This window comes from Erythrolamprus reginae, chromosome Z (genome assembly GCF_031021105.1).
Source record: "Erythrolamprus reginae isolate rEryReg1 chromosome Z, rEryReg1.hap1, whole genome shotgun sequence".
Classification (NCBI taxonomy): domain Eukaryota; kingdom Metazoa; phylum Chordata; class Lepidosauria; order Squamata; family Dipsadidae; genus Erythrolamprus; species Erythrolamprus reginae.
In genome coordinates, this window is record NC_091963.1 from 38,233,751 (window position 1) to 38,261,063 (window position 27,313).

At 40.9% G+C, this 27,313-nt stretch overlaps 1 protein-coding gene across 1 annotated transcript in view; it reads right to left on the reverse strand.

The window, feature by feature from the left end:
- The window catches only part of THSD7A (thrombospondin type 1 domain containing 7A), a 367,936-nt gene that overhangs the window by 44,147 nt on the left and 296,476 nt on the right, over positions 1–27,313 (reverse strand). The window contains exon 20 of the mRNA XM_070730018.1: positions 2,728–2,906. Within this exon, the coding sequence (XP_070586119.1) occupies positions 2,728–2,906 (179 nt within the window). The remainder of the gene's footprint in view (positions 1–2,727; positions 2,907–27,313) is intronic.

Here is a 27,313-nt window from a genome sequence, read left to right on the forward strand (position 1 = left end):
GCGACGCATGAAAGGCATGCTATATTGAGCTACTGGGATTTGTGCTATCTCCATATTTCTCTTTCCATCTGTATGTGAGAACTTAAAGTCTTTTACGTTTTTGGAAAGCTACATAGATTTGTGTAACTTAATTTAGAAAAACATTTCCACTCTTCATCATTATAGCCACTGTCCTAATTCTTCACACAGAACACACTAGGTGATGAATCTATGTGGGGATGTGATTACCCAGTTTCACTAAATCAGTGTTTTTCAATCTTGGTACTTTAAGCTGTGTGGACTTCAAATCCCAGAATTACTTTGCTGGCATGAGGCAGCTAGCATGGCGGGCTGGGGAATTCTGAGAGTTGAAGTCCACCCATCCTAAAGTGCCAGGTTTGAAAAACACAGATCCACTGTAGATACTTCATTCCAGTGATGGGCTACCAAAATTTTTACTACCACACTGTGGGCGTGGCTTATGCATTTTGTTTCAACATCTTTCAGTGCAAATTGGGTGCTCTGGGGTGGAGCTCCAAATTTTGCTACCGGAACTGCGTTCCTGACCGTTCCTGTAGGAGCCCATCACTGTTTTATTTGTTTCATTTAAGTATCCTTTCGATCCAAACAAAGATGCCTATAATTATTTCCTTCCCAAATTCTGTTTTGAATTTCATCTTGCATTAGTTTCACTAAATAGTATGTTCCCTGTATAAAGTATAAACTATAAACAATTATTAAAAATAACGAAACTAAATTTGCAACTTTCAGATAGGTATATATTCTGAGAAAACATTTAACTGCCTCCAATTTGGCAATTCAGATGTCACCAAGCTCAAAGTTGACTCCGCCTTTCATCCTTCCATGGTGGGTAAAATGAGGACCAGATTGTTGGGGGCAAGAACAAGGGCCGTAAAGCATTGTGAAGCAGTACATGCCTAAGTGCTATTGCTATTCTGATTCAGCACAGCTATTGGCTGATAATATTTGAGAATTTAAGTAAAAAGTAATTTGGAAGATATGAAGTTTACAGATACTAATTACTAATTTTTATAATATTTTATATTATAAATCTATAATTAGATTTATAATCAATAAATTGATAAATCTAAATTTATAATAAATAATATCCTGTTCTGCCACAAGAGGGCAGCAGAGTTGTAGAAATAAATCTTAGTATGTGCCCATTGAATTGTTCACTATTTTGATATCTGGCACTTCAATTCTCAAAATGAAGTATGCCGTTTGAAAGTTAAAAAAATGGATTGTTTATTAAAATATTTTAATATATATTTAAAATATTAAACCATCGTACTTTTAGATGGCTTCAAACTTAGCCTTCACATTCAATTGTGTTTCATACAGCATTCGGTTATAATGTTGCTTTATTAATTTAACACTTACTATCTTCTAAACTAGAACTAATTACATTCCCTTAAGTGGAAAATCAAATCAGGAAGTCCTTTCCTTTTCAGCCTGCAAACTGCAACACAAAGGCATTTAACAAATGTACATGCATGGTTAAATGTGCCCCCTCTGTTTATCTCTATCTCTCTCCTACATAAAAGAGACTTTATGGAAATATAAACTTGGACATTTTACTTATTGAACAATATGCAAATTAATCAACATTCAAGATGGACATAAAAGAGGACTGAGGAGACACACAAAAGTGGCTTCCACTTATTCAACTATTTTGCACAAGGATAAATAGTATTTCTAGATTTATCATTTTAACTATGTTATGAATCACTTACTCTGTTACAGTGTAGGGGAAATGTTACAGGGACCTAAACTAGAGTCCAGTCTAGAATTATCAAGCACAAGTTGGAAATTCAACATAGCACTGCAATTTCCCTGGGCTTAGATATCAGATTTCTTCTCTCTCTCTCTCTTTTACATGGACACTCACATTATTTTACACAAAAATAAATGCTCACAATTGGTTTACGAAACCAATTAAAATCATGTTTCCTTGGAACAGTATTGAATACCAAGAAGAATACCAGGGTATCAAGAAGAGCTTGTTCTTACACTGTAATTAAATGAGCAGTAATGAATAAGTTTGAATTCACTATTTAATTTTATCTGCCCTGAACAATAGCACTGAGGAATGAAGTCATGTTTAGATCGTGTATCAGTAAGAATAATCTCAGAAAATATTTTTACTTTGGGTTAAGAGTAATGGTGGAACACTATCAGATTTTATATATATAATAGACATGTTTTTCATATATGTTTTGTTCTGATTGGGAGATCCTTTTAGCTGGTCAATTAGGCAAAACACTGATTAATCTACACAATTTGCACCTCTAATATAAGCCAACAATACTGTCTATGTTGACATTAAAAAGGTAAAGGAAGCTATTATATATTGTTTTTATCATTGCTGTAAGCTGCCCCGAGTCTACGGAGAGGAGCGGCATACAAATCTAATTAATAATAATAATAATAATAATAATAATAATAATAATAATAATAATAATAATTCAACAACACCTTTGATGTAGGCAGTAAAAATCATTGGCTCTCTATTGGATGGTTCATATAATATGATCCTATATTTATGATGTGTGGACTACAAGTCCCAGAACTCCCCGGCTAGCACACTGGCTGGAGAATTCTGGGAGTTGCAGTCTGTGCAAAGTTTGCAAAATTAAGAAATGCTGGTACATAGGTATTTTAATGAGAAGCAAGTCTCATTCTTGGAAAGGGAATATTGATGGTGAGGACACAGAGATCACTTACCTGATTCACATGATCCAGCTTAGGACAGGGCCTTCCACCATTGTAGGGCTTCTCCCGGAGCCATTTAGACCTGACTTTCACTCCACTCCCACACGATTTGCTACAGCGAGACCAATTGGACCATTCACTGAGTTTGCAGTCTGATGGACATGGAATGATGCAAGCCTCCTCAATGTAGCCTGGATGAAAAGAAATGGACAGTTCAGGACAACTACAAGCAGGGAAGGGTTCCTCCTGATTTGGACCAGTTTGCCTGAAGTGCTGGTGACATCACAAGGACGTCACCAAACTGGGTAGGCCGGTGCTGGTCCATGAATGCCGGCATCATTTTTTTAAAAAATATTTTTTTTAAATTTATTTTTTTCCTTCTGAACATGCAGAGAAGCCATGTTTCGGCATGTGCATGCGATCAACATGTTTTTGGTGGCTTTATTTTTTAAATTTTGGGAGAGATTTTTTGTACACATGTGCATGCACGCAAAGTGGGCAGGTGCCAACGTGGTGTACCAATGCGGCATGCCCATGTGGCTCAGGAGGGAACAAAACAGCAGTGAGGTGAGTTGGAATCTACTCCTGACTACAAGCCTAGCTGGGCCACACCTAATATTATCTCATTCTGCATTCTTTTTCCAAGTGGGTGATTCCCATAAGTACAAAAGCCATGCATGAAAGTTACTGCCCTCTTTTGATAATGACTTTAGCAAGTGGTACTCCTGTGGAACATGAAGATTACATTGCATTGATTAATAATTGATACTGGTCTATAATATCTACAAGTTCTCCTAATAGTCAGCTAAATTGTTTATCCTTGGCTTAGAGTAATGTTTTGCATCTATTTTGGAACAATTTCATTGGCCGACACCAGATTCTAGAATTCTAAGATATATACAATTGATTCATCCCTTAGAATAGAATAGAGCTGGAGGGCACCTTGGAGGTTTTCTAGTCCACCCCCCTGCTCAAGCAGGAGAACCTATAATATTTCAGATAAGTGACTGTCTAGTCTCTTATTAAAAACCTCCAGTGATGTAGTGCCCATTATTTCTGAAGGCAGGTGGTTCCACTGGTTAATTGTCCTCACTGCTAGGAAGTTTCTCCTTAATTCCAGGTTGCGTCTCTGTTTGATTAATTTCCAAGCATTGTTTCTGCCCTCTGGTGCTTTGTAGAATAATTTGATTCCCTCCTCTTCTTTGTGGCAGCCCCTCAAATATTGGAATACTGCTATTATACTGGCCATAATTCTTCTTTTCTTTAGACTAACCAAACCCAAATCCTGCAGCTGTACTTTATATATTATATTCTCCTGGCCTTTGATCATCTTAGTTGATCTCTGAACTTTTTCCAAATTCTCAACATCTTTTTTTGGTAGCATAGTGACCAAAATTAGTTGCAGCATTCCAAGTATGGTCTTAGTGGGGTTTTATAAAGCAGTATTAATACTTCACATGATCTTGATGCTATGCCTCTGTTTATGCAACCAGGATTATATTAGCTTTTTTGGCTGTTCTGCACACTGCTGGCACATATTCAAGTGATCAACTAGGACTCCAAAGTCACAAAGTTACTATTTTTGAACCCGATCTCACCTAACCTGTACTTATATCTTTGATTTTTCCTGCGTAGATGTAAAACCTTGCTTTTTTCTACATTTTGTTGGATAGGCCCCATTGTTCAGGTTTGTCAAGATCTTTTTGGATCTTGAGCTTGTCTTCAGAGGTGTTGGCTATTCCTGACCAGTTGACAGTTTGTTTACAGCAAGCTTCCCAATCAGATACCCTCTGACATGCTGGGACCATAGCTGTCAAAATTTCCCATCCTCTGTGGTTTTAGGATCCAGATTCTGATTTGACAGGAGTTTCTTAGTGTAGAAATTCCTTCATCATTAAAGCTTTATTAAAATTCAGTGGAGAAGCTGATACACATCTCCAGAGACAATGCCAAAATAAAATCTGGGCACCTGCATGGTATCTTATTAGAATTCCTGCTCCTCCACTATCTACAGTTCTGTTTTTCTGACAACTGGAATGTAATTGACACCTTGCCTCTCATTATACCACTCCTCTTCCATTTGTCTCCACAGTTACTTGTGAATAAAATACCTTCCAAGTGAGATTGCTGCTCTATCTTTCTGCTCTTCCCATTCCAGATGGGATTATTAGTGATATGCATTTGCCTATTCACTCATGTAAATGTGTTTGATCCTCTTAAAACTAATAAGGTTTCACACTTTTCAAACTGTAAAAAGAGATGGACCTACTACATCAGATAAACAGCTATCTATCCTGTGTATTAGATGGAGAATAATTTCTTCGAAGGATCAGCTTGTTCTAATTGGCAAAATTTTAAAGGTGATGTTTACTGTTAAACTAAGCATTGGGCATTTAGGATTATCAAACAATGCTCTTTTATTCTGAGAGTCTAAATTCTTGTCTTTTTAGAAATGTGTATATCTTTATACTGACATGATGCTATGGGTACGATATCCCTGCACAATTGATAAACGTGGACCATATTAAAAGCTAAAAATGGACATCTGAGAAACCAAAAGGAAGTATCAGCATATTTCGGACAGCTTCAATATCTGCTAAAGTTTAAAATGTTGAGATTCCCTGGAATATGTTTATATCTCCTCTTGGTTTCTCAGATATTCACTTTTAGTTTCTAACATGGTACAATAACAACAGCAACAAACAACAGTTCTAAGAGTAACAGCCACATTCTGAATATCAATTTGCAAAGGGAAAAATAGACGGAAAAGTTCAGCTTAAATTCCTTTTTATGTGCACTCTGGGCGGAGGAGATAAAGCAACATTTTGTTGTGGAGGAATATTTATTCCATAGAGTTTAATTATTTGAATGATATCCACTGCACTATTTTTTTCTCTTAATCTCAATACCTTTTGAGATTGCCCAAATGTCTATGAGTAGCTTTTATTAGTTAGTGGCATTTTAAACCGATGAATGTTGTCATCATCAGAACAGGGGTCTATTTTGTTTTAATTTAATGACAAAATTCTGGGTTTTTTTTTAAAGAGACCTTTTAATTTTAACTAGATTGGTGTTGCTTTTGGGCAACCAATGAAGCATTCTATTTTTGTTAATTGCATCTCACAAAAATCTCTCTGAAAAGTGACATGAAAATTGCTTCCTACTTTGGAAAATTGCTTAAATAAATAATATGAAGCAAATATATGACTGTCATTCTGCACTTCATAGCACTTGCCTGTTAATTCATGTATGTTAAATATGTCCCATGTGATTTAAACTCTGCTCTCTGAGAGCTTGCGTTCTCTGAGAGCTTCTGTGCACTCCAATTTCTGAAACATTTTCTTCTGATAAGAAGGAAATTTCTACTTTAGTCTCAGAGAGTTTAATAATCTTATTTCAGATTCCTCGGTGTTGGTGTTTTTGAAATTACTTAATCTTTGGAGGTGAAAGTGTTACTGCTGTTGCATCTTTTCACAAATCTTAAATTTTTCAGGTTATTCATAGTTCTATCTCTCTATCTATAGCTATCTACAGTATATCTATCTATCTATCTATCTATCTATCTATCTATCTATCTATCTAATCTGGTGGCTTTAATTGAAGCAAGGGAAGACAGAAAGGCAGCAGATTTCTGGAGAAAATATTTCACAGAGAAAGGCAGCCTACACATACACATATTCCACCCATGACAATGTCACATTAATTTTCTCCTCCTTTAAAATATATTTCACTAGCAATTTTTTTAAAAATCCGTCTGAATAAGGACTGTAGAAAAATGCAGAATTTTCTCAATGGCCTTCAAAAGGTCCACTGGCATAGAAATGGCGATTAAGAACAACTTGGTTGAGAACAACATGAGATGATGCATGGCCGTCCTTGGACTGGATAACGGGCACGTGTGATTGTAGGTCAGCAGGACCACAGAAACAAAATGAAAATGTAGCCAGGAGCCTTGAATTGAAACAGATGCTCACTCCTCCAAAACAACATCATGATGAAATCCAGGAAAAGGCATTCAGAAGGATTATTAACTTAGGTTAGCAAAGAGCTCATCTAATCTGTCAATACACAATAAGCTATTTGAAACACGAAGCGACTGATGATAGCAAACAATGTTCACCCACTTTACTTTCAATTTTACTAAACAAAGGTCTTCTACAAAAAAGGAAATTCAACTGGAAAAATCCAACAAGAGCAATTCTGTTCTTAAGCCAATGGAAAAATTTATCCGTGGGCTTTTAGAGGTCAAAACTGAACTGAATTTTTTTCTACTTTTCCTTTTTGTTACAAGGCTATTAATAAATCTCATATCATCATGCATGTTTTTCCTGTTAACTATTAATTACGTGGAAGCCGGTGACTGACCCAAATTTAATTTTGCATCTTTATCCTGGGATACACATGTATTTGCCTTCATTTGTGAAGCCAGTATTTCACATAGAGCAGAGGTTAAAACTGGCTGATAGTGAGTTCAGCCTCACCTTGGGCACAAAGCTATCCAACTTAAAGGCAGATGATGGCAGATTTCTGGAAATTTTGTCAAGAAAACATCAAGGGCATATCCCAGTAGTCAACACCAACTCAAAGGCATACACACGTCTTCCTTACACTTCTCACACAATCCTGTGTTCCATTTATGTTGATCTGACTAGGTACCCTTCATGTCTTACAAGAATGATAGCTACTGTTTTTGCTGCCCTTATTGTTAGCTGTTGCTTGTAAAATCCAAAGTGCAGAAAATTCAGGGAGGAAGAGAGAATCTTAGATCTTTTCCATCCCTTTTATTATAAAAGGAACAATATAACCATATGATATTTGTAGCCCATGAGGTATGGAAGGTACTAATTAAGGAAGGCTACTCCACTTATCTCAGATTCATTATCTAATATTCAAACAGTTGTCAAGTATTTTATTTGGAATTTGTAGAGTTGAATATTAAACCCATAATCATAAGAACAGTATCTGGTGACTTTAGGATGAGTGGACTTCAACTCCTATATCTCCTCAGCTAACATGCTAGCTGAGAAATTCTAAGAGTTGAAGTCCACACATCTTAAAGTTGTCGAGGTTCAAAACAATTGGTTTAAATGAGAACTTCTATAAATTGAAGTAAATAGGCTGTAAGAGAAATATATTGAGTCTGACTCATTATATAGATTACAGGAGATGTAATTGAAGGTTGGTTTATGCATGTATTTATGTATGTATGTATGTATGTATGTATGTATGTATGTATGTATGTATGTACTGAGATATCCTTTCCCCCTAGGCCTATACAATTTATACTTGGTATGTTTGTGTGTGTGCTTGTTTGGTTTTTAATAAGTTTTTTTTTAGTTATTTTAAATATTAGATTTGTTATATGCTGTTTTTATTATTGTTGTTAGCCGCCCCGAGTCTACGGAAAGGGGCGGCATACAAATCTAATAAATAAATAAATAAATAAATAAATAAATAAATAAATAAATAAATAAATAAATAAATAAATAAATAAATAAATAAATAAATAAATAAATAAATAAATAAATAAATAAATAAATAAATAAATAAAGTACTTAATTAATTAATTAATTTTATTTGTTTTGTCAAGTATGTATTGATTGCATACAAAGATATAACAATATCTATATACATGATACTAGTAAAAGAGAAACATTAGGACAGGGGATGGAAGGCATGCTGGTGCACTTATGCATGCCCCTTACTGACCTCTTAAGAATTGGGAGAGGTCAACAGTGGATAGTCTAAGGGTAAAGCTTTGGGGGTTAGGTGATGATACTACAGAGTCAGGTAGTGAGCTCCATACATCAATTTACTTGGTTACTAAAGTCGTATTTCCTGCAGTCGAGTTTAGAGCGTTTGAAAAACTATATATCGAAAATAAGGAATCAAAAATAAGTTGGTAAGTGTTGTATTGCCTCTGTACAGATCGATAGTGAGACCACACTTGGAGTATTGTGTACAGTTCTGGTCAACCACATTCCAAGAAGGATATAATAGAACTGGAAAAGGTGCAAAAAAGGGCAACAAGAATGATAAAGGAAATGGAGCACCTCCCTTATGATACCAGGTTGCAACGCCTTGGTCTCTTCAGCCTTGAAACGGCGTTTAAGGGGTGACTTGATCGAAGTGTATAAAATCATGCATGGGATAGAAAAAGTGGATAGAGAAAAATTATTGTCTCTATCACATAATACTAGGACAAGGACTCCCTAAAGCTCATAGGTAAGAAAGTGAGGACAAATCAAGGGAAATATTTCTTCACCCAGAGGGTCGTTGGTTTATGGAATTCACTTCCAGAAGAGGTCATGACAGCTGTCAGCCTTGATAGCTTCAAGGCAGGATTAGACAGATTCATGTATGCCAAGTGTATCGGTGGTTATTGAAACGGATGTCCGTGTGCCATCTCTATGTTGGCTGAGGCAGGCAGGATTCCCTTGAGTACCATTTGTTGGGGGTCAGGGGAAAGGGAGGGTCTTGCCTTCTCTTTCTGCTCAAGATCCCCATGGACAATTGGTGGGCCACTGTGTGACACAGAATGCTGGACTCGATGGGCTTTGGCCTGATTCAGCATGGCTCTTCTTATGTTCTTATATATCCATGAAGATGGAAAAATCAGTATATACTGGTTATTTCCTCAGGTTTATTTTTGTTAGCTAAATCTGCACTATGTATAAAATCCATTATAATACAGTAGCCAGGGATTCACATAGACTTGGCATATCCCTACACAATTACTTAACTGAAGCATTACATGTTCTGTTTAAGTCTTGCAGCCCCTCCAGGATACATCTCAAATGTTTTGATTTAAATATTGTCATAGACCAGAGCCCACTCGGTTTCCCATGCAAAGCTTCCAGCTGTTTTAAAATTCTTTCTTTCCTCATCTGCTTCTTTTGCATTTCTCTGGTGCATAAGTTAGAACCTGCAAATAGGTATTTATTTTCCCTGTATGCTTCTCTTGCTTGTTGAGAAATTGACACATCTGTTGTATTAATTACCATAGGACTGCTGTTTCAGGCTTAGATTAACCTGAATGTTCATTGGAAAATGGAAAACAAGAAGGCCACATACAGTACTCTAAAGAAAAGAACTAATGATGTTTCCATCGTAATCACGAGCTTTGCTGTTTTCTCAAGAAAGAGACCCTCTTCAGGAGAGGATTGCATAGATCCATTTTGCCCTGTGATAATAAGAACAGTGTGGAGCCAAAAAGCCAAGTATTTGGCAGTAAAGAAATATACTAATGCAATTTTTTTTAAAAAAGTCAGCTTGTGATAGTGCTATATGACTGCAAATATCCTGGGAAAGGACAAAATACACTCACTGAATAATTAAAAAATATTAATTTTCTAATTCGTAGTGACTTCTATTAGTAAATATTAAATGCTAATTTTTTATTGCAATTCTAATGCATCATCATAAAACAATCTCAGTTTTGAAGGACAATATATATAGCTTAAGTATTGTGTTTTGACATTATATTTAGTGACAAATCAACCATGGATTATTTTTTTAAAAAATTCAGGGTCAAATCCTATTGATAAAGTCCTTCATATTTGTTTGGAAAATCTTTTGGCCCAACTTGACAAAGGCAGATTTTAATGCCTCATTTGAGACAAATGAAATAATTTTTTGTGCTGAAATTCCAAAAGGCTCTCTGCACATAATTTCTTGTTATTCTATTTTTTATCCAGAATTGACTGCTGAGTAACAATACAATCTTCTAAGGATCAGTCAAAAAGCTGCTCAGTGGATAAACTAGCGATGATGAACCTCTTTCTCCTTGGGTGCCAAAAGCGTGTATATGCTATTGCACATGTGTCAGTGCCCACACCTGCAATTCAATGCCCAGGAAGGGCAAAAATTGCCTCCACCATTCCCCTGGAGACCCTCTGGAGGCAATTAAAAGTCCATTTCCCGACTTCTGGTGAGCCTGGTAGGCCAATTTTTTGCTGTTTCCAGGCTCCAGAGGCTTGCTGGATTTTCATACATCTCTCATTCTTTGGACAAACATCTTTCCATATTTATGCTGAAAATATATTGTACATATGCAACTCCATAAACAGAAAAAAACAAGATAAAATAAAGGACAGACAGAAAGATTTAGTCAGAGATAGACCAGAAGAATCAAAGAAATTGACATATAAGGAGGTTTATAGGTTCAGGTAAGAATATGGCAAACAAAGAATATTGACAGCTTAGCACAGGGGTAAGGCATATACCAGCAAATTTCAATTTAAATGGAATATTTTAAAAAATCAGCTGTAATGGCAGAGAGGGGGAAGGATGGCTTATACATACCAAACAGAAAAAATTATATCCCCAACTCTACAATAAGTCAGCTATTGCGTTTTTGAAAATGCAGACACAGAGCTGGATATAAACTGGGTCATTTTAATTAATTAAATAAAACTTTATTTAATTCAAAACCAAACTAGGACCCGCAGAGGTCAACTAAGAACATTTGGAGCGGAAATGATGTAATAAGCTTCCTGGGCAACTATGGGCGTAGCTCCATGCCGATCCAGGTGAAGCGGACCACGCCCTCACCTGGATCCCAGCCATGCAACGCATGTGGGAGGTCTCACCGTCCAATCCCTGAAAGGCAATTGAAATGGGCGAGACCCAGAGGCAACCTCTCCCCAATTGCTCAGACTGGTTTAATGACACCATGAGCCCTTGGAGTCTGCCAATCATCCCCAAAGATGCCCAACGGAGATCACACAGTTGCTAACCACCTCCCAATTTCCGCCCCTAACCTGCCAACCCAATGACCAGAGGTAAGCCAATTTGAACTAACCATTAACAAGATACCCTCTACCCATCCATCCTGCACGGCAGTGTGGAATAGGCAAAAAACGGTCACAGTTAAAATGCCGAAACTGCAAAAAATTCTATTCGGCCCCCTAAGGGCGACCCATGTAGCACACTGAAAGATAGGGAGGGAGGGCGGGAGTTCATCTGCTTGCTGCCGGGGTGAAAAGGAGGCCCCAAGCCAGTGCAGCCCTTTATAAAGGGCTGGCGAGGCCACGCCCCTGGCAGCATCATCAGCCTGTGCCGTTGCCAGGCCTAGCTGGGATCTTGCGAAATATCACAAGATTCCGGCACACATGATGGTGGCTACGCTGGAGACTGTGTTTCCCCGGCAACGCCGCAAATCCCACTGGAGGTAAGTCGCTGGCCAGGCATTTTCTATACAAAATAATTTTAATTTTTCTTGAAAAAATGAGCTGTGCTAAATATCACTATGAAAATATAAACCAGGGTAGTAAGGGACATTCAGGATTTAATAAGAGTTACCACCTGTCTGTCCTATTTATGTAAATAATGATGTGTGTGTGTGTGTGTGTACATGTGTGTGTGCATACTTTATATGCAACAAACAAGCAGTGTGTTTGGAAGCTTGGAATTAACTGCTTAAAATAATGGAGTGCAGTAAAACAAGAAGAAAAGGAGACAGATTTTTAAATAATAGCTGCACATTCACTTAAATGAGTAGGAAACATGGTAAAATTCATATGCCTGCCCTTGTACATCTTACATGTCCTTGACAATAACAAGGCAGAGATGCTTCGGAACCTACAAAAGAGCATCTCAAATGAGTATCTTTTCATGTAATTTAGACAGTGACTATGAAGTATTTTATACTTCATCATTCACTATTATTCTTTCCACTAATGAAGCTAGATAGGATCAAAAGAAAGGCTCATCTTATCAGCAATCTCTAATAGAAAGGCAAAGTTCAATAGCAATTATCCAAGCACATTAAAGAGATACTTTTCTAAATAATAAAAATTAAAAACCGAAGAAATAGATGTTAACCTTTTCACAGGAACACAGAACATAATTCTATTGTTCTATCTTTTGCATCTTTTACATCGCTCCTACATCAAAAGAAACTCTGGGCACTCTAAATAAACTAACGGTACAAACATACTGCTATATAAAGCTGGACATGTTCTGAAAAGACACAGCAACCTTATAAAGAACAATTAAAAACCAATTCTATGAACAATTCATAGAAAAAATGAGGTAGAAATTATGGAAACCCACGTTTAAGATACTGATCTTCTGTCTTACAACAGGGTTTAGACAAGGATGCCACTTCTTCTATTTTCTTTGACTTTCAAAGGTATTTACAATCTACCTGACAGTATTTGTATTCATGAGTCTGTCACAAGAGCCCACAAAATGATGAATTGAACTATGGCATGTCTTTTATCTTATTCTTAGGATTAGCCTCTGAGGCTTCAGTGGCATACAGCAACTGATCTTCTGCATCAGCAATTTTGCTCTTCTTTTCTGAAGAGAGGCTACTCTAGTTTTTCATGCTGGTGGACAAGTCAGAGGTTATGACACATGGAGAAATTAGAAGGGGTAATACTAGACCAAATGGCAACAGAATCTCTCTTGTGAATTGAAATATTAAAATATGGTATCAATCAAGTCTGTCTTAATAAAAATAGCATTTTTTTTGACAAAATGGTCTAAATAACTGAGATTCTCTAGCATGAGGTTGTATTTCCCCAGGTGACTGTTTTCAGGCATGCTAAAAGTTGTATTTCCCCAGTTTGGGTGTTTGCAGACCTGCTAAAAGTTGTATATCCAAGATTTGACCACATCTGACTGCTATGCTAGAAATTTGAGAGTTGCAGTATGAAAGTAACTGAATGATTCCTTTGGAAATTTCTTAGAACATTTTTTGAGAAAATAGTACTACATAATTTAACTCCCTAAACACAAGCTTATTTATCTGAATGGTCTATTAGATAGAAGATAAATAGAGCAATACGTTTCATTATTTATTTTTCCAACTTGACCAAATTTTTATTTACAAAAAAAGATGACCAAGTGATTTCAACAAACTTATTCCATGCTACAATAGGATTTTATCATAGGCAATTTATGATCTTTCATGTTCTTATACTGATTTACTATAGGTTCAGCTGTTATTTCATGCATGATAATATTGACATTGTAAGTCTACCAGATTTGCATAATGGAGATCTGCTAGATCTAACATATACTATGAAGAAAGGAAACTATGCATTCTTTTTAAGATAATTCCTATATCAATTGCCTAAAAAGGGACCAGGAAAGAAAGGAAGGAAGGAAGGAAGGAAGGAAGGAAGGAAGGAAGGAAGGATATCCTTATTACATACTGTATTTTTTGGAGACATATAGTGAAAATGAAAGTGAAAATTTGACTGCATCTTATACACCAAATGTAGCCCCACCCAGCCACCCCTACCCTTTGGCCTCTGCCTCTCAGCAATTTACCTCATTCAAGCAAACAGTACAGTGTATGTTAAGCCAAGAAATTGATTATCAGCTTCTTGACCCTCAATTGCTGCACGAATCCCAGCGACCAGTTAGGTCCCACAGAGTGGGCCTTCTCCGGGTCCCGTCAACTAAACAATGTCATTTGGTGGGGCCCAGGGGAAGAGCCTTGTCTGTGGCAGCCCCGGCCCTCTGGAACCAACTCCCCCGGGAGATTAGAATTGCCCTCACCCTCCTCGCCTTTCATAAGCTCCTTAAAACCCACCTCTGCCATCAGGCATGGGGGAACTGAGATACTGTTTCCCCCTAGGCCTTTACAATTTATGCATGGTATGTTTGTTTGTAGGTATGATTGGTTTTAAAATAAGGGTTTTTTAGTTGTTTTAGTATTGGATTTACATGCTGTTTTTTAATTTTTGTTGTTAGCCGCCCCGAGTCTACGGAGAGGGGTGGCATACAAATCCAATAAATAAATAAATAAATAAATAAATAAAATAAATTGATTGAGGCTGCAGCCATGTGGTAGAACTGAAAATGAAACTAATGCTGCAAGGAGGCAAATTGCTGGGAGATAGAGGCAGAGGCAGAATTTTATTTCCTTTTGCTAATTAGACTGCTAAAACTGGATGGAAGGACATAAGTCAATAACTATAAATGTCTGTAGAATGTTCAAATTATTAGATTTATTTTTTAAAGACTGCTTTATTATTGTTCTAGACAACTTAATGAAATCAAAACTTTTTTAAAAAAATAAATGCTTGATCTGAAGAGGTCCAGTGTTTTTGTATCTTCTTTTAAATAGCAGAGAATGTCCTATTTTAATATTAAGAAAAGGCATCTGAGTTAAACCCTGACTTAGTCATATTTGGAGTAGATCCAAAAAACTTTCTGGCATTAATATACTGCCATAATGAACATTTGTCCAATTCTTTACTATTTCTATGGGTCAGGCACACATGCGTAGAAATACACAGCAAACAGGTTATATCATCTGTACTCTTTGCAGTTTGATGGGAGGCAAATTGCTTAGATATAGAATTTCCCCCCTTGTTTTCCTCCCCAAAACTAAGGTGTGTCTTATACTCTAATGTGTTTTATACTCCCCCAAAATTATGGTATTTTATATTTTATGCCTTTTTAGAGACATATTCTACCGATTTCAATACAAGCTGTCTTTTAATTAATGGTAACACAGGAACCAGAAACAAGGAACTGTTTAACTGAGTGTTCAGGTACAATAGCTTCAGTTCTGGTTCCTTGTGTATTTATTTAACTTTATAAAATATTTGAAATGGCTAACAGCAGAACACATGATTTTAAAAACAACTGGGTAAATAATTTTACATATTGTATAAGGCATAGTGCAAGGCAAACAACTAAAAACATATTCTACTTTACTTTGCCTTCCTGTCTCAGAATCTTAGCATAGTATATTAAAAGACATTTTAAAATGCTAACAATACACAAAGTAGTATTGCCTGCAACCATATGGAATCATTTAAAGCACCCCAAAATTATTACTCAAAGCACAAGCAATAAAATAAGAAATTCACATGGTTATTCCCAACAGCTGTTCTGGAAACATTTTCCAATACTCTCCCTCTAATCTCTTGCTTAAGCCTTGCAACCACACAAAACTGTGTATAGTCAGCACAAATCAATGTATCTCATTTAATTAATGCTAAAGGGGAAAATAATCTCACACTAATAAGGCAGCTGACAAGCCATTCTGGACTGGTTGAATGTGCCTACGGCCTTAAAAACAGACTGACACAAATTAAGAAGGGCATTATGACCTGTAAAAACATTAAATCTTACCGTTGTATCTGAGTGCTGACCATGAAAAGAGATACAAGAAAAAATACACTTAATTCCCAATTGTCCTATTAAACATCATGATCTTGGACTAAAGTGATAAAGTGTCTGTCATCATTTGGTTCCAAAACAATGGAAGCATCTGTAAGGCTGCTAGAATAATTTTTACCTGCCGTGGCAATATAATTATCTACAGAAATTTGAATTTCACAGAGAAAATGACTTATTTTAAACTGAGCTGTTTCATTTATGATGTCAATCATATTTTAACTTTATTGTTTTTTGCATCCATCAAACGATTTCAAAAACATGTTTAGATCTGAACTGAAATTATTAACCTTGATTAACCTTGTCACGATGCAAAAGGGAGGTTGAGATTCTGGAAAGGGTGCAGAGAAGAACAAGAAGGATAATTAGGGGACTGGAGGCTAAAACATATGAAGAACGATTGCAGGAACTGGGCATGCCTAGTTTAATGAAAAGAAGGACCAGGGTAGACATGATAGCAGTCTTCCAGTATCTCAGGGGTTGCCACAAAGAAGAAGGAGTCACCTTTTTTCCAAAGCACCTGAGGCTAGGATAAGAACCAATAGGTGGAAACTAAACAAGGAGGGAAGTAAGTTAGAACTAAGGAGAAATTTCCTGACAGTCAGAATGGTTGATCAGTGAATAGCTTGCCTCCAGAAGTTGTGAATGCCCCAACACTAGAAGTTTTAAAGCAAATGTTGGATAACCATCTGTCTGAAGTATTGTAGGGTTTCCTAAGCAGGGCTAGACTAGAAGACCTCCAAAGTCCCTTCGAACTCTGTTGTTGTTGTTAGTGTTATTGTTGTTGCTATTTTTATCATCATCATCATCGTCATCATCATCATCATGTATAATCTGGATGAACTGTGGTTAATTTTATAGAATGTCTAGGAGAAAAAAGAACTTTGGAATTGTTTATAACTAGGAAACATTGAGATGCTCCTTTGATGGCCAAAGGAAAATTCTTTTTTAAAAATTGCAGTTTAAGACAAGTAAAAAAAAATCAAACATAAATTTCAGTGGAAAAAGTATGCTTCTAAGCAACAGGTGATGGCAGATGTGGCAACAGTATACTGGGAACAAGGAGGAGGAGTTGGAGGAGGAAGAAGGAGAAAGAGAAGGAAAAAAGGAGAATTGTTTTAGCAATCAGATTCAGTCTTTATGAGTGCATAGCCAAAAAGTCAATAAAGTAAAGATGATCCACTTCATTCACCCACCGCATTTAATGGATGATTGCTTTCAAAAAGAACAATGTCATAGCTTTGGAACATGCCATCTAGATCAGTGATGGTGAACCTATGGCATGTGTGCCACAGGTGGCAGGCAGAGCCATATCTGAGGGTACATGAGGCGTTGCCCTATGTCAGCTCCAGCTGATTTTTTCTTTTCAGCTGTTTTTGCTCTCTCCAGGCTTTGGAAGCCACATGAACCTTGGGAATGGGGGAAAGTGGCCAATGGCAAAAAGCGGGCCAGTGGGCCAACCGGAAGTTTATTTCTGAACTTCCATTTGGTCCATTTGGCCATTTTTTGTTCTCTCCAGCTCAATGGGCCTACCGGAGGTCTGGAGACTTCAGTGGGGATTATGCGCATGCATAGGGAAGGCAGCAAGGGTATTGTGTGCATGTGCAGTGGGAGGGCATTGTATTATGGGTGTAGGTACACGCATGCATGCTATCGCATGTGCACATACCTCTGGGCACCTGAACCAAAAATGGTTCGGCATCACAAACTAGATTATCAAATTCAAACCATGGTTTAGGGTAGACATACAAAGTAAGCCATCCCAGCAAATATTTGTCTGGCTTCTACATGACCACATCAAATGAAGAGAAGAAATGAAGAGAAGCTAACTACGTCTCTAGATTGTTGATTCAAGGGTTGACGTCTTCTTACTGTTAGGATTTCCACCTCCCCCCCCCGCAATTAAAATCTGTATGTTTATAACTTGTCCATTAATACTTGTCACATATTGAAGAAATTAATTTTGCTGTTGCCAGCCCTGTCTCAAGGATGTGTGTATCAAGTTAATCAAAATAGCAGTTAAATATTACCACACAAAGCTTGCACTTGTCTCTCCTTAGTGCCACGAGGACCCTAATTTTAATTAGTTACTCTTCTACAGAATGAAAATAGTCTATTCAAGATCTTCTGGCTTTGAATTTGAAATCATAGACTATTATATCAATACAATCTTGGAGTTCTTGTGAGCAACCATTTAAATATGAGCCAGCAGTGTGTAGTAGCTGCTAAAAAATCCTACACAGTTCTAGACTGCATAAGCAGAGGGCTAGAATCAAGGTCACGTGAAGTATTAATGCCACTTTATAAAGCCCTGGTAAGACTACACTGCACTTGGAATACTGCATTCAGTTTTGGTTGCCATGATGTAAAAAAGATGTTGAGACTCTAGAGAGTGCAGAGAAGAGTAACAAAGATGGTTTGGAGGCCTGGAGGCTAAAACATATGAATTGTTGCAGGAACTGGGTAAGTATAGTCTAATGAAAAGAAGGACTAGAGGAGACATGATAGCAGTGTTCAAATATCTCAGGAGCCACCAAAAACAAGAGGTAGTAATGCTATTCTCCAAAGCACCTGAGGGTAGAACAAGGTAATGGGTGGAAGCTGAACAAGGAGAGAAGCCACTTAGAACTAAGGAAAAATTTCCTGACAGTCAGAACAGTTAATCAATGGAACAAGTTGTGAATGCTCCAACACTGGATATTTTTAAGAAGTTAGATAATCATTTGTCTGAAAGTTCTTGCCTAAGCACGGGTTTGACTAGAAGACCTCCAAGGTCCTTTCCAAATCTATTATTATATTATATATTATCTTATATAATTTAAGGGCCTTATACCAGTTTCCAAAATTATATGGTTATGTAGAAACTGAAATGACAAATCTTGCAATCATTTGAGTGTTTTATCTATATTTTTAAAAAATAAACGAACAAAAAGAATACTGTGCAATATTCTCCAGTATTCAATTCAATATTTAATGCAAATACTGGCTCTCTTCTGACACCATCAATACCAGTAGCAAAAAGAGTCTAGAAGAAATCATTACAGAGAATCAAATATAAAGATTCCACTGAAAATAGACATCAATAGACGAAATATATATTAATTGCTGAGAAATAGAATATATACTAACCTCATGTATTATCTTTTTTGAGATATAATATAGGATACTTGTTGGATTTGGTTTAATGCTTTTTATATCTGCAGTGGAAGATAGAGGTTGGTGGCAATTGCACATATCAGAGGCATGCAATTTTTAATCTGTATTATGGGGCTGCTATTCCTTCTAAAGGATCATCATTAATCCACTTCTATTACTGGAGGCATAAATTGCCTATGCAATCTGTACAGCCTTTTGCTAGGTTAGAATAGTAAGTCTACTATGCATTTATAGGATAGAGAAAGTTCTCCCTCAGTTATCTGTGCTCTGATAATCACAGGGACTGGGCTATCTTTCAAAAGATTATGGACGTGCCAATTATGTTATGAGTAGAACTGAGAGACCATGAACCAGGTACGAGAGAAATGAATAAACCCCATCATTCTTGCCATCCTCAAGGTCTCCGAGTTGATTTTCATGTGTAATTCAATAGATAGGTAATAACCTTTACACTTTTTTCATAGTTTGGAGCAAAGTATTTACAAGGTCACCTCTGTTCACAGCCACAAGCTTTATGTTTTGTTCTGATTTTCATTGAAATATCTGTAGGTGCACAATAAAAACTATAAATAAAGTGAACTACTATTCATAAATAAGACACCAATATGATGAAGAAATGATTGAAAAAGAAAAAAAGAGGAGGGAAGGAATTAATTTGCTCAGATAATATCGATAGATTAAATATTGCATTTTATATAAAGTGTATGTAAAAGTTGTGAGATTCAGAAACAAAAGATACTTTTGTAAATTTAGCACCTCTCTACATCTCCTTTAACCAGGTACATACTGTATTTTCCTGGGGGTAAAGACTATTATAAGAAAAGGCATAGCTATTTTTAAGAGTTGAAGACATCCATGCCCTGATGAAGCTTTTTGCATTCAAGTCTGATTTTGTACATAGACCTACTATCAGTGCAACACTAATGTTCAACCAAAAACAAGGGCATAAATAATACATTAAATTCACAGGAAGAAATCATCTATAATGTTGTGACTATTTCTACAGCATACCCTATTCACCAGGCCATGTCAATTGGGAGTTTGTTTTAAAATGCACCCATACTTTTAACAATATTTAAGTATTATATTTACATTTATTTGAGGTATAGACTAAAAACTAAGGTTTTTAAGGCAAAAGTAGGATTTAACAAGAGATGGTTTAAAGGTTTGTTTGAAGTGACAGTGACATCAAAATGCCTACAATAGGACATTTGTCTGCCTAACTAACAGATCTGTAATAAAATGAACTTTGATAATCAAGAATATTCAAGAAAACCACATTCACCACCGTACACTTGAGAAACTGAAATACTAGTGCCGGGGGACTTACCCACCGGCAGCGTTTGCGGGAGGGCCGGGAAGACACCGGACCCCTGGCGGACGCCATCTTGATGCTTGGGCGAAGTCTCGCGAGGCGAGACTTCGCCCGAGAGTCAGGCCAACAAGGCCTGACTGCTGATCGGTCTGGGCGGGGCTTGCTGGCCCTATTTAAGGGCGTGTAGGCCCGGGGCTCAGCCTTTTCACCTGGACCATTTGCCCTGAGCAGACACTCGGCTGAGTGCTGCTCGCGGTAGCCATTTTGGGGCGGCCTCGTGTTGCGGCCGCCATTTTGGGGCTTGCTACGGTCTGGCGAGAAGGCCTTGCAGCAGTTTTGCCCTTTGGAGGAGCCGTTCTTCATTGCGGAGCCGGCATCGGCTGGGCTCCGCCTCCGGTTTGACGCTCCGGTTTCCCCCGAGATCGGGGGGGTCGTGGGGGGTGCACATCGGTTGGCGCGGCCTGGCGCTTCCCTCCTGGGGGAGGGGTATTGGTCTGCTCGGCAGAGGGGCATTCCCAGGGTGGGCTATCTCCTTTTCGCCATTAATAAAGTGGTGGGCAGTGAGGCTTCGCTGCCACCGCTGGGGGGGGATTGGCCTATTGAGGGGCCTCCCCTGGTAAGGCCTGAGTGGTTGGTGTCGGCCTTGCTTCCCAGCAAGGGCTCTTTGGTTTGGGTAGCATAACCGGTTACTAGAATAACAATAAGGGTATGGCCCCAAAGAAGAGGCAAGCTCGGGCCCCTTTGGCCCAACCAGTAGTGCGGCCTAGGAGGGCTCTGAGGCCTTCTGCCCGGGCTCGGGCTAACATGGAAGGGGCCCCTGCGGCGGTCCCACCAGAGGGGGTGGTGGGGTTTATGCCCACAGCCCCTCACCCCGAGGTTTCTCCCTCTCTTTCTTGGGCCAGGGTCCTGGAGAGGCTGGATGAGTTGGAGCGTTGGCGGTCCGGTTTGGGCCCAGTCGGGCCCCCCCTGCCTGCATCGGCGGCTTGGGGAAGAGATCCGGAGGAGGAGGTGGCCCAGGCCGGGCAGATGGCCCAAACCGGGCAGATGGCCCAGACCGGGCAGATGGCCCAGTCGGGGCAGATGGCGGCGTTGCAGGGCCCGGCACGGATGGCCCCCCCGTGGATGTCATCCACCCCGTACGGGACAGGTGAGGCTGCACCACTCATGTCCAACACTTCGCTCCTCCCCTTACCTGGTTCAGGGCTTAACCCGCCGGGTTTGGGGACCGGGGCTAGTTTCATGGGGCCCCTGTCAGGCACATGTGGCCAGGTTTGGTCCCCGCCGGCTCCGCCAGCAGGGGCGCCGGGGGTAGTTTTTCCACCGGGGCCTGGGGTGGGGGGTTGGACCCCTCCAGCATCCGCTATTATGCCCCCGCCACCTTTGGTGTATCCGCCGGGGCTTGGGGTGTTGGGAACGGGGGCCTCCACTGTGTGGGACCCGTTCGCCAGCATCAAGACTGGGGCCATTCCATGTGGGCTGCCTGCCACTCCCCTGGGGTACCACCTCCACCCGTCGGTGAAGGAGGCAATTTGGAGGGGGGAGTATGTGGACCTCTTCTCCCTATTGAACAGGGAGGTCCCCAAGCAGGACAAGGATGTAGTGCCCGGGGAAAAGACCAAGAAGCCCAAAGTCACCAAGTGTTTCAGCTCATGGCTGTACACTTTCCTGACTTACGCATCAGTGGTCATTCAAAGGCAACAGTTTAGGTCTGCCTCCCTGCTCAAATATATTTACCTGATTGCCAGGGCTCATTTTGAGTACAAAGGAACTATCTGGCGTCATTATGATAAGGGTTTTCGAATGCGGATAGCTCATGACCCCTCCCTGCCTTGGGATATGGTGGTGCCGGACCTATGGTTCCAGGCCACCTATATGTCCGGCAAGGAAGGGTGCGATAGGACCGATAGCAGTCATTTTATGGAAGAGGAGCTCGCGGCTTCCACACCAGTCAAGGCGGCTACGGGGGGAGCGGGGAGGGGAGCCTCCCCCGCGTGTCATGAGTTTGCTGCGAAGGGGGCATGCTTTCGTCCCTTTTGCAAGTACAAACATGCATGCGGGAATTGTGGGGGGAACCATGCCTCTTCTGTGTGCCCCCGCCCCAAGAAGGGGGCGGAAAAGAAGGGTGGGGGTCCGGCAAAACCTCCTCCACCTGCTGCAGGAAAAGGGGCCCAGCCCAATTAATTTAAAAGCACTTGAGGGTTGGTTGATTGACTACCACCCTCGCTCGAGAGAGGCTGCTCTCTTGCTAGGTTTCTCCAAGGGATTCAGGATCCCTTACGTGGGGGTTAGGCAAGCCTTCATGTCCGACAACCTTAGGTCGGTTGTAGGACATGAAGACATTGTTAGGGAAAAGATTCGGAAAGAGGTGGCCGAGGGCAGGGTCCTCGGGCCTTTCCCGGAGCCGCCCTTCCCGAATCTTAGGGTATCCCCATTGGGGGTGGTCCCCAAAAAGGCGAGTGGTGAATTTAGGTTGATTCACCACTTGTCTTTTCCTAAAGGGGAGTCAGTGAATGATTTCATTCCTGACGAGATTTGTTCAGTCCGGTACACATCCTTTGATGCGGCCGTGGCCATGGTAAGGAAGTGTGGGGTTGGAGCCCTTATGGGTAAATGCGACATTAAGTCAGCATTCCGGCTCCTCCCCATACACCCAGACGACTTCGAGCTGTTGGGCTTCCATTTCGAAGGTGGTTTTTATGTGGACAGAGCTTTACCCATGGGTTGCTCTGTCTCATGCTCTCTTTTTGAGAGCTTTAGCACCTTTTTGGAGTGGGCGCTCAGGAGGCGCAGTGGTCTGGGTTCGGTCGTTCACTACCTTGATGATTTCTTGGTGGCGGGGCCTGCGTGTTCGGAGCAATGCTTTGCTCTAATGTGGGACTTCGAAGCCCTTTGCGCTCAGTTGGGGGTGCCTTTAGCCTCTGAGAAGACCGAAGGTCCCGCCACCAAGATTACCTTCCTCAGTATTGAATTGGACTCGGAGGAGCAATCTTCCAGATTGCCCCTGGATAAATTGACTAAAATCAGGGATAAGATTGATACAGTTCTGGGCTGCAGGAAGGTCACTCTTCGGCAGCTCCAGGAACTAGCTGGGATACTTAATTTTGCCTGCCGGGTGGTGGTGCCGGGCAGGGCCTTTTCTAGGAGGTTATATACTGCGATGAAGGGGCTTCGTTTGCCCCATCATCGTACCCGCTTGTGTGCAGGGGTAAGGGCTGACCTCTGCGTGTGGCGGGAGTTCTTAGACCAATTTAATGGGCTGTCTTTTTGGAGGCACGAGCTTCTTTTGGAAGCTGAGTTGCAGCTCTGCTCCGATGCTGCGGGGACTTGTGGTTTTGGGGTAGTGTTAGGTGACCAGTGGTGCTGGTCGGTTTGGTCTCCGGAATGGAGTGCCTCTTCATTGGTTAAGGATTTGACTTTTTGGGAGCTCTTCCCCTTGATAGTGGCCCTAGAGCTTTGGGGTGAGCAGTTTAGGGACAAGACTGTGCATTTTTGGTGTGACAACCTAGCGGTTGTCCATGTTGTGAACGCCCTGTCCTCTAAGAGTGACAGGGTCATGTGGCTTGTCCGCCATTTCGTGCACAGGTCCTTGTCCCTAAACACCTTGTTTTTGGCTAGGCATGTCCCCGGGTTAGATAATGGGGTCGCTGACGCCTTGTCCCGTGGTCAGTTGTCCAGGTTTCGGACCCTGGCCCCATGGGCCCGAGAGTCGCCAGAGGCATTCCCAGACCACCTTTGGAGCCTGGGTGGGCTCCCGAGCGGTGGAGAGACGAGGCCTCCAGGGCTATCGCCCTCTCGGTAGCTCCGGGCACCCTGCGGGCTTACCAGCATGCAGGTAAGGAGTTTGGGGATTTCAGGCAGCGTAGGGGTTACCCCCATAGTTGGCCTGCCCCAGTTGAGCACCTGGCAGAATTTTGTTTCCAGCTTAGGCAGCGTGGCCTTTCAGTTAGGACTATTAGGTCCAGGTTAGCCGGCCTCGCCTTTCTGTCCAAGGCGGGGGGGTTCAGAGATTTTTCTGGTGACTTCCGCATTCGGAAGATGCTGGAAGGCTGGGTGAGGGAGCGACTGGGAGCCCCTTGTGACACTCGTCGGGCCCTGACGGTTCAGCAGCTGTCCCTGATAAATCAGGCTTTAGACAGTCTGTGTGCCTCCTTGTACGAGGTCCGTCTTTTTAGGGCAGCGACTTGTGTCATGTTTTTTGGGGCCCTCAGGGTCAGTGAGGCCATGGCCTCCTCTCAAGCTGACACGTCGCTCCGTGCCTTCCAGCATGCTGATCTGGCCTTCAGGCAGGGGGGGTATCCCTTGTAGTAAGGCATTCTAAGACAGATCAGCTGCACAGAGGGGTTTGTATTGAGCTAAGCGCGGCTGCCGACCAGTCTGTGTGTCCGGTGGCCGCCTTGCAGCATTACTGTAGTTTACGTGGGTCAGGGCAAGGGTACCTTTTCAAGCATCTGGACGGTACCCCTCTGACCCGTTATCAATTTTGGGCATTAGTGTCCAGGGCAATGGCGCAGGTAGGCATGGATCCCGCCGGTTATGGAACGCATTCGTTCCGTATCGGCGGCGCCACTAGCGCGGCACTTTCTGGTTTCCCGGCCCAGCGGATTCGGGAGATCGGCCGCTGGCGGTCAGCGGCATCTTTGGGTTATGTTAGGCCCGCTGAGGATTCTAGGCAGGGCTTAGGCTAGGTAACCTCTCTGTGTGTCCTCTTTCAGGTCCCCATGCCAACACGAAACCGACGGCGCTGCTATGTGGCCACAGCATGATTTTTTGGGCTGGCCGCTCAGCAGCCAGAAGCGCCATCGGGAACCAGTTGTCATTGGGACGGTGGGTCAAGGTCGTTTGGATGGGCCAAAGAGGTATGCGGTGGGAGGGACTCCTGCCGGCGTTGCTGGGGGGCAGCATCCCACGGCTGCACCCAGCGGTACTGGGCGGGCGGCTTCCCAGGGTCGCGCCCAGGTGGGTCTGGGAGGGCGGCATCCCATTGCTGCGCCCAGATGGCTGGTCTTGCACCTCGGTGGCAATGACCTGTGCCTGCTTGGGGGTCTACCATTGATCATCCAGGCGAGCGAAGACCTGCGACGGCTTCGCTCTGTGTGGCCCACCACACAAGTGGTGTGGTCAGAGATCCTCCCCAGGATCGTGTGGAGGGACGCCATTTCCCTTAGGGCCATTCACCAGGTCAGGCGTAGAGTAAATAAGGCCCTGGGCAGAATAGTCAGGGAATTAGGTGGGGTTGTAGTGGCCCATCCCCTCATCACTGTAGATCGGCTGTGGCTTTACCGGGCCGACGGCGTTCACCTGTCAGAACAGGGGAACGCCATTTTCTTACAGGACCTGCAGCGGTCTCTGCGTGAGCTGGCGCAGCTAGAGGGGGGAGTCGGGGGGCCAAGATAGAGATATGACGCCCGCTCCGTGGCAGGTTAGGGGCGGAAAACTGGGTGGTGGTTTAGCAACTGCGCGTTCTCCCTTGGGCATCTTTGGGGATGATTGACAGGTTCTCTCCAAGCTTGTGGTGGAAGCGACCTGAGCAGTTGGGGGGAACCTGTCTTTGGGTCCCGCACCTTTAAGTCCCCTGTTAGGGGTTAGCCGGCGGGACCCCCCTCATGCAAGTGAATGGCATGGTCTCAGGTGAGGGAGGGGTCCCTCACCTGGACTAGCATCGAGCTACGCCCATAAGTTGCCCAGGAAGTTTATCTGACGTCATTTTCCGCCCCGGAAGTATTTGTTTCACCCTGCAGGTCCATTGTTTGGGTCATAGTTACGCATGTTAATTTATGCTAATTTATGCTAATTTAATTAAATAAATTATGCTAATTTGTTATTAATAAAAATGACCCAGTTTAAATCCAGCTCTTGTGTCCGTGTCGTTACTCCGTCTCTCTTGCAAATCTGTATTATCTAAATAGGATAAATTATTAGTCCAGGATAATGGCCTGGAGGAAAATTTGCAACAAGAGATTCTAGATCTATACAAATGTTCACTGTGAGCTCCAAAGACCTCCAAAACGCTATTAAATTGTGTTTTTGTAAATGGGGAAATTACTTAGTTATGTCTGAGTGGCATTTACAATTTAGATTGCCATGAATAAATAGTAATTACACTAAATATGTTTAATTTTTATTAAATAAAATATAAATGACATGAAATTAGATTGATATTTAGTCCTAGATATATCCACCATTGTTTCCCAGTATATCTCACAAGATGGAAATGACCAATTAAGTGGAGCCTAAAGCTTTAAAAAGTTGACCATCTCTATTATTTCCAGTAAAGGTGATAAAAACCAGCATTATTTATATTTAAAAGCTAGAATCTAGAAAATTTACAACTACGTCATCTCCGAACTGATTTAACTGTTGTTCATAAAATCATATATCATAATGTACTCCCTGTCAGTGACTACTTTACCTTTAACAACAACAACAACAACAACACAAGAGCACATAACAGATACAAACTGAATGTAAATCGGTGCAAACTTGACTGCAGAAAATACGATTTCAGCAATAGAGTGGTCACCGCCTGGAACTCATTACCTAACTCTGTTGTTGCTTCCCCAACCCCAAAATCTTCAACCTTACAATTGACCTCTCCGCTTTTCTAAGAGGTCTGTAAGGGGCGTGCTTAAGTGCACTTATGTGCCTAATGTCCCTGTCCTACTGTCTTATAATCCTTTCTATTACTAGGTTCTACTTATGTTATGTTATGTTATGTTATGTTAATATGTACTATAATAATATTTGTTTAACAAATAAACTAATAAATATATAAATAAATATAAATAAATATAAATAAATAAATAAATAAATAAATAAATAAATAAATAGAATGTTACATTTCAAAGAGGGCATTTTCAAAATAAATTGTATCATTTACAAAAATGATATGCATAACACTCTCAACCTGAGTTTCTTTTGTCTAGAACAGTGATGTTGAACCTAAGGCACATCATATCATGCGAAACATTACTCTATGTTAGC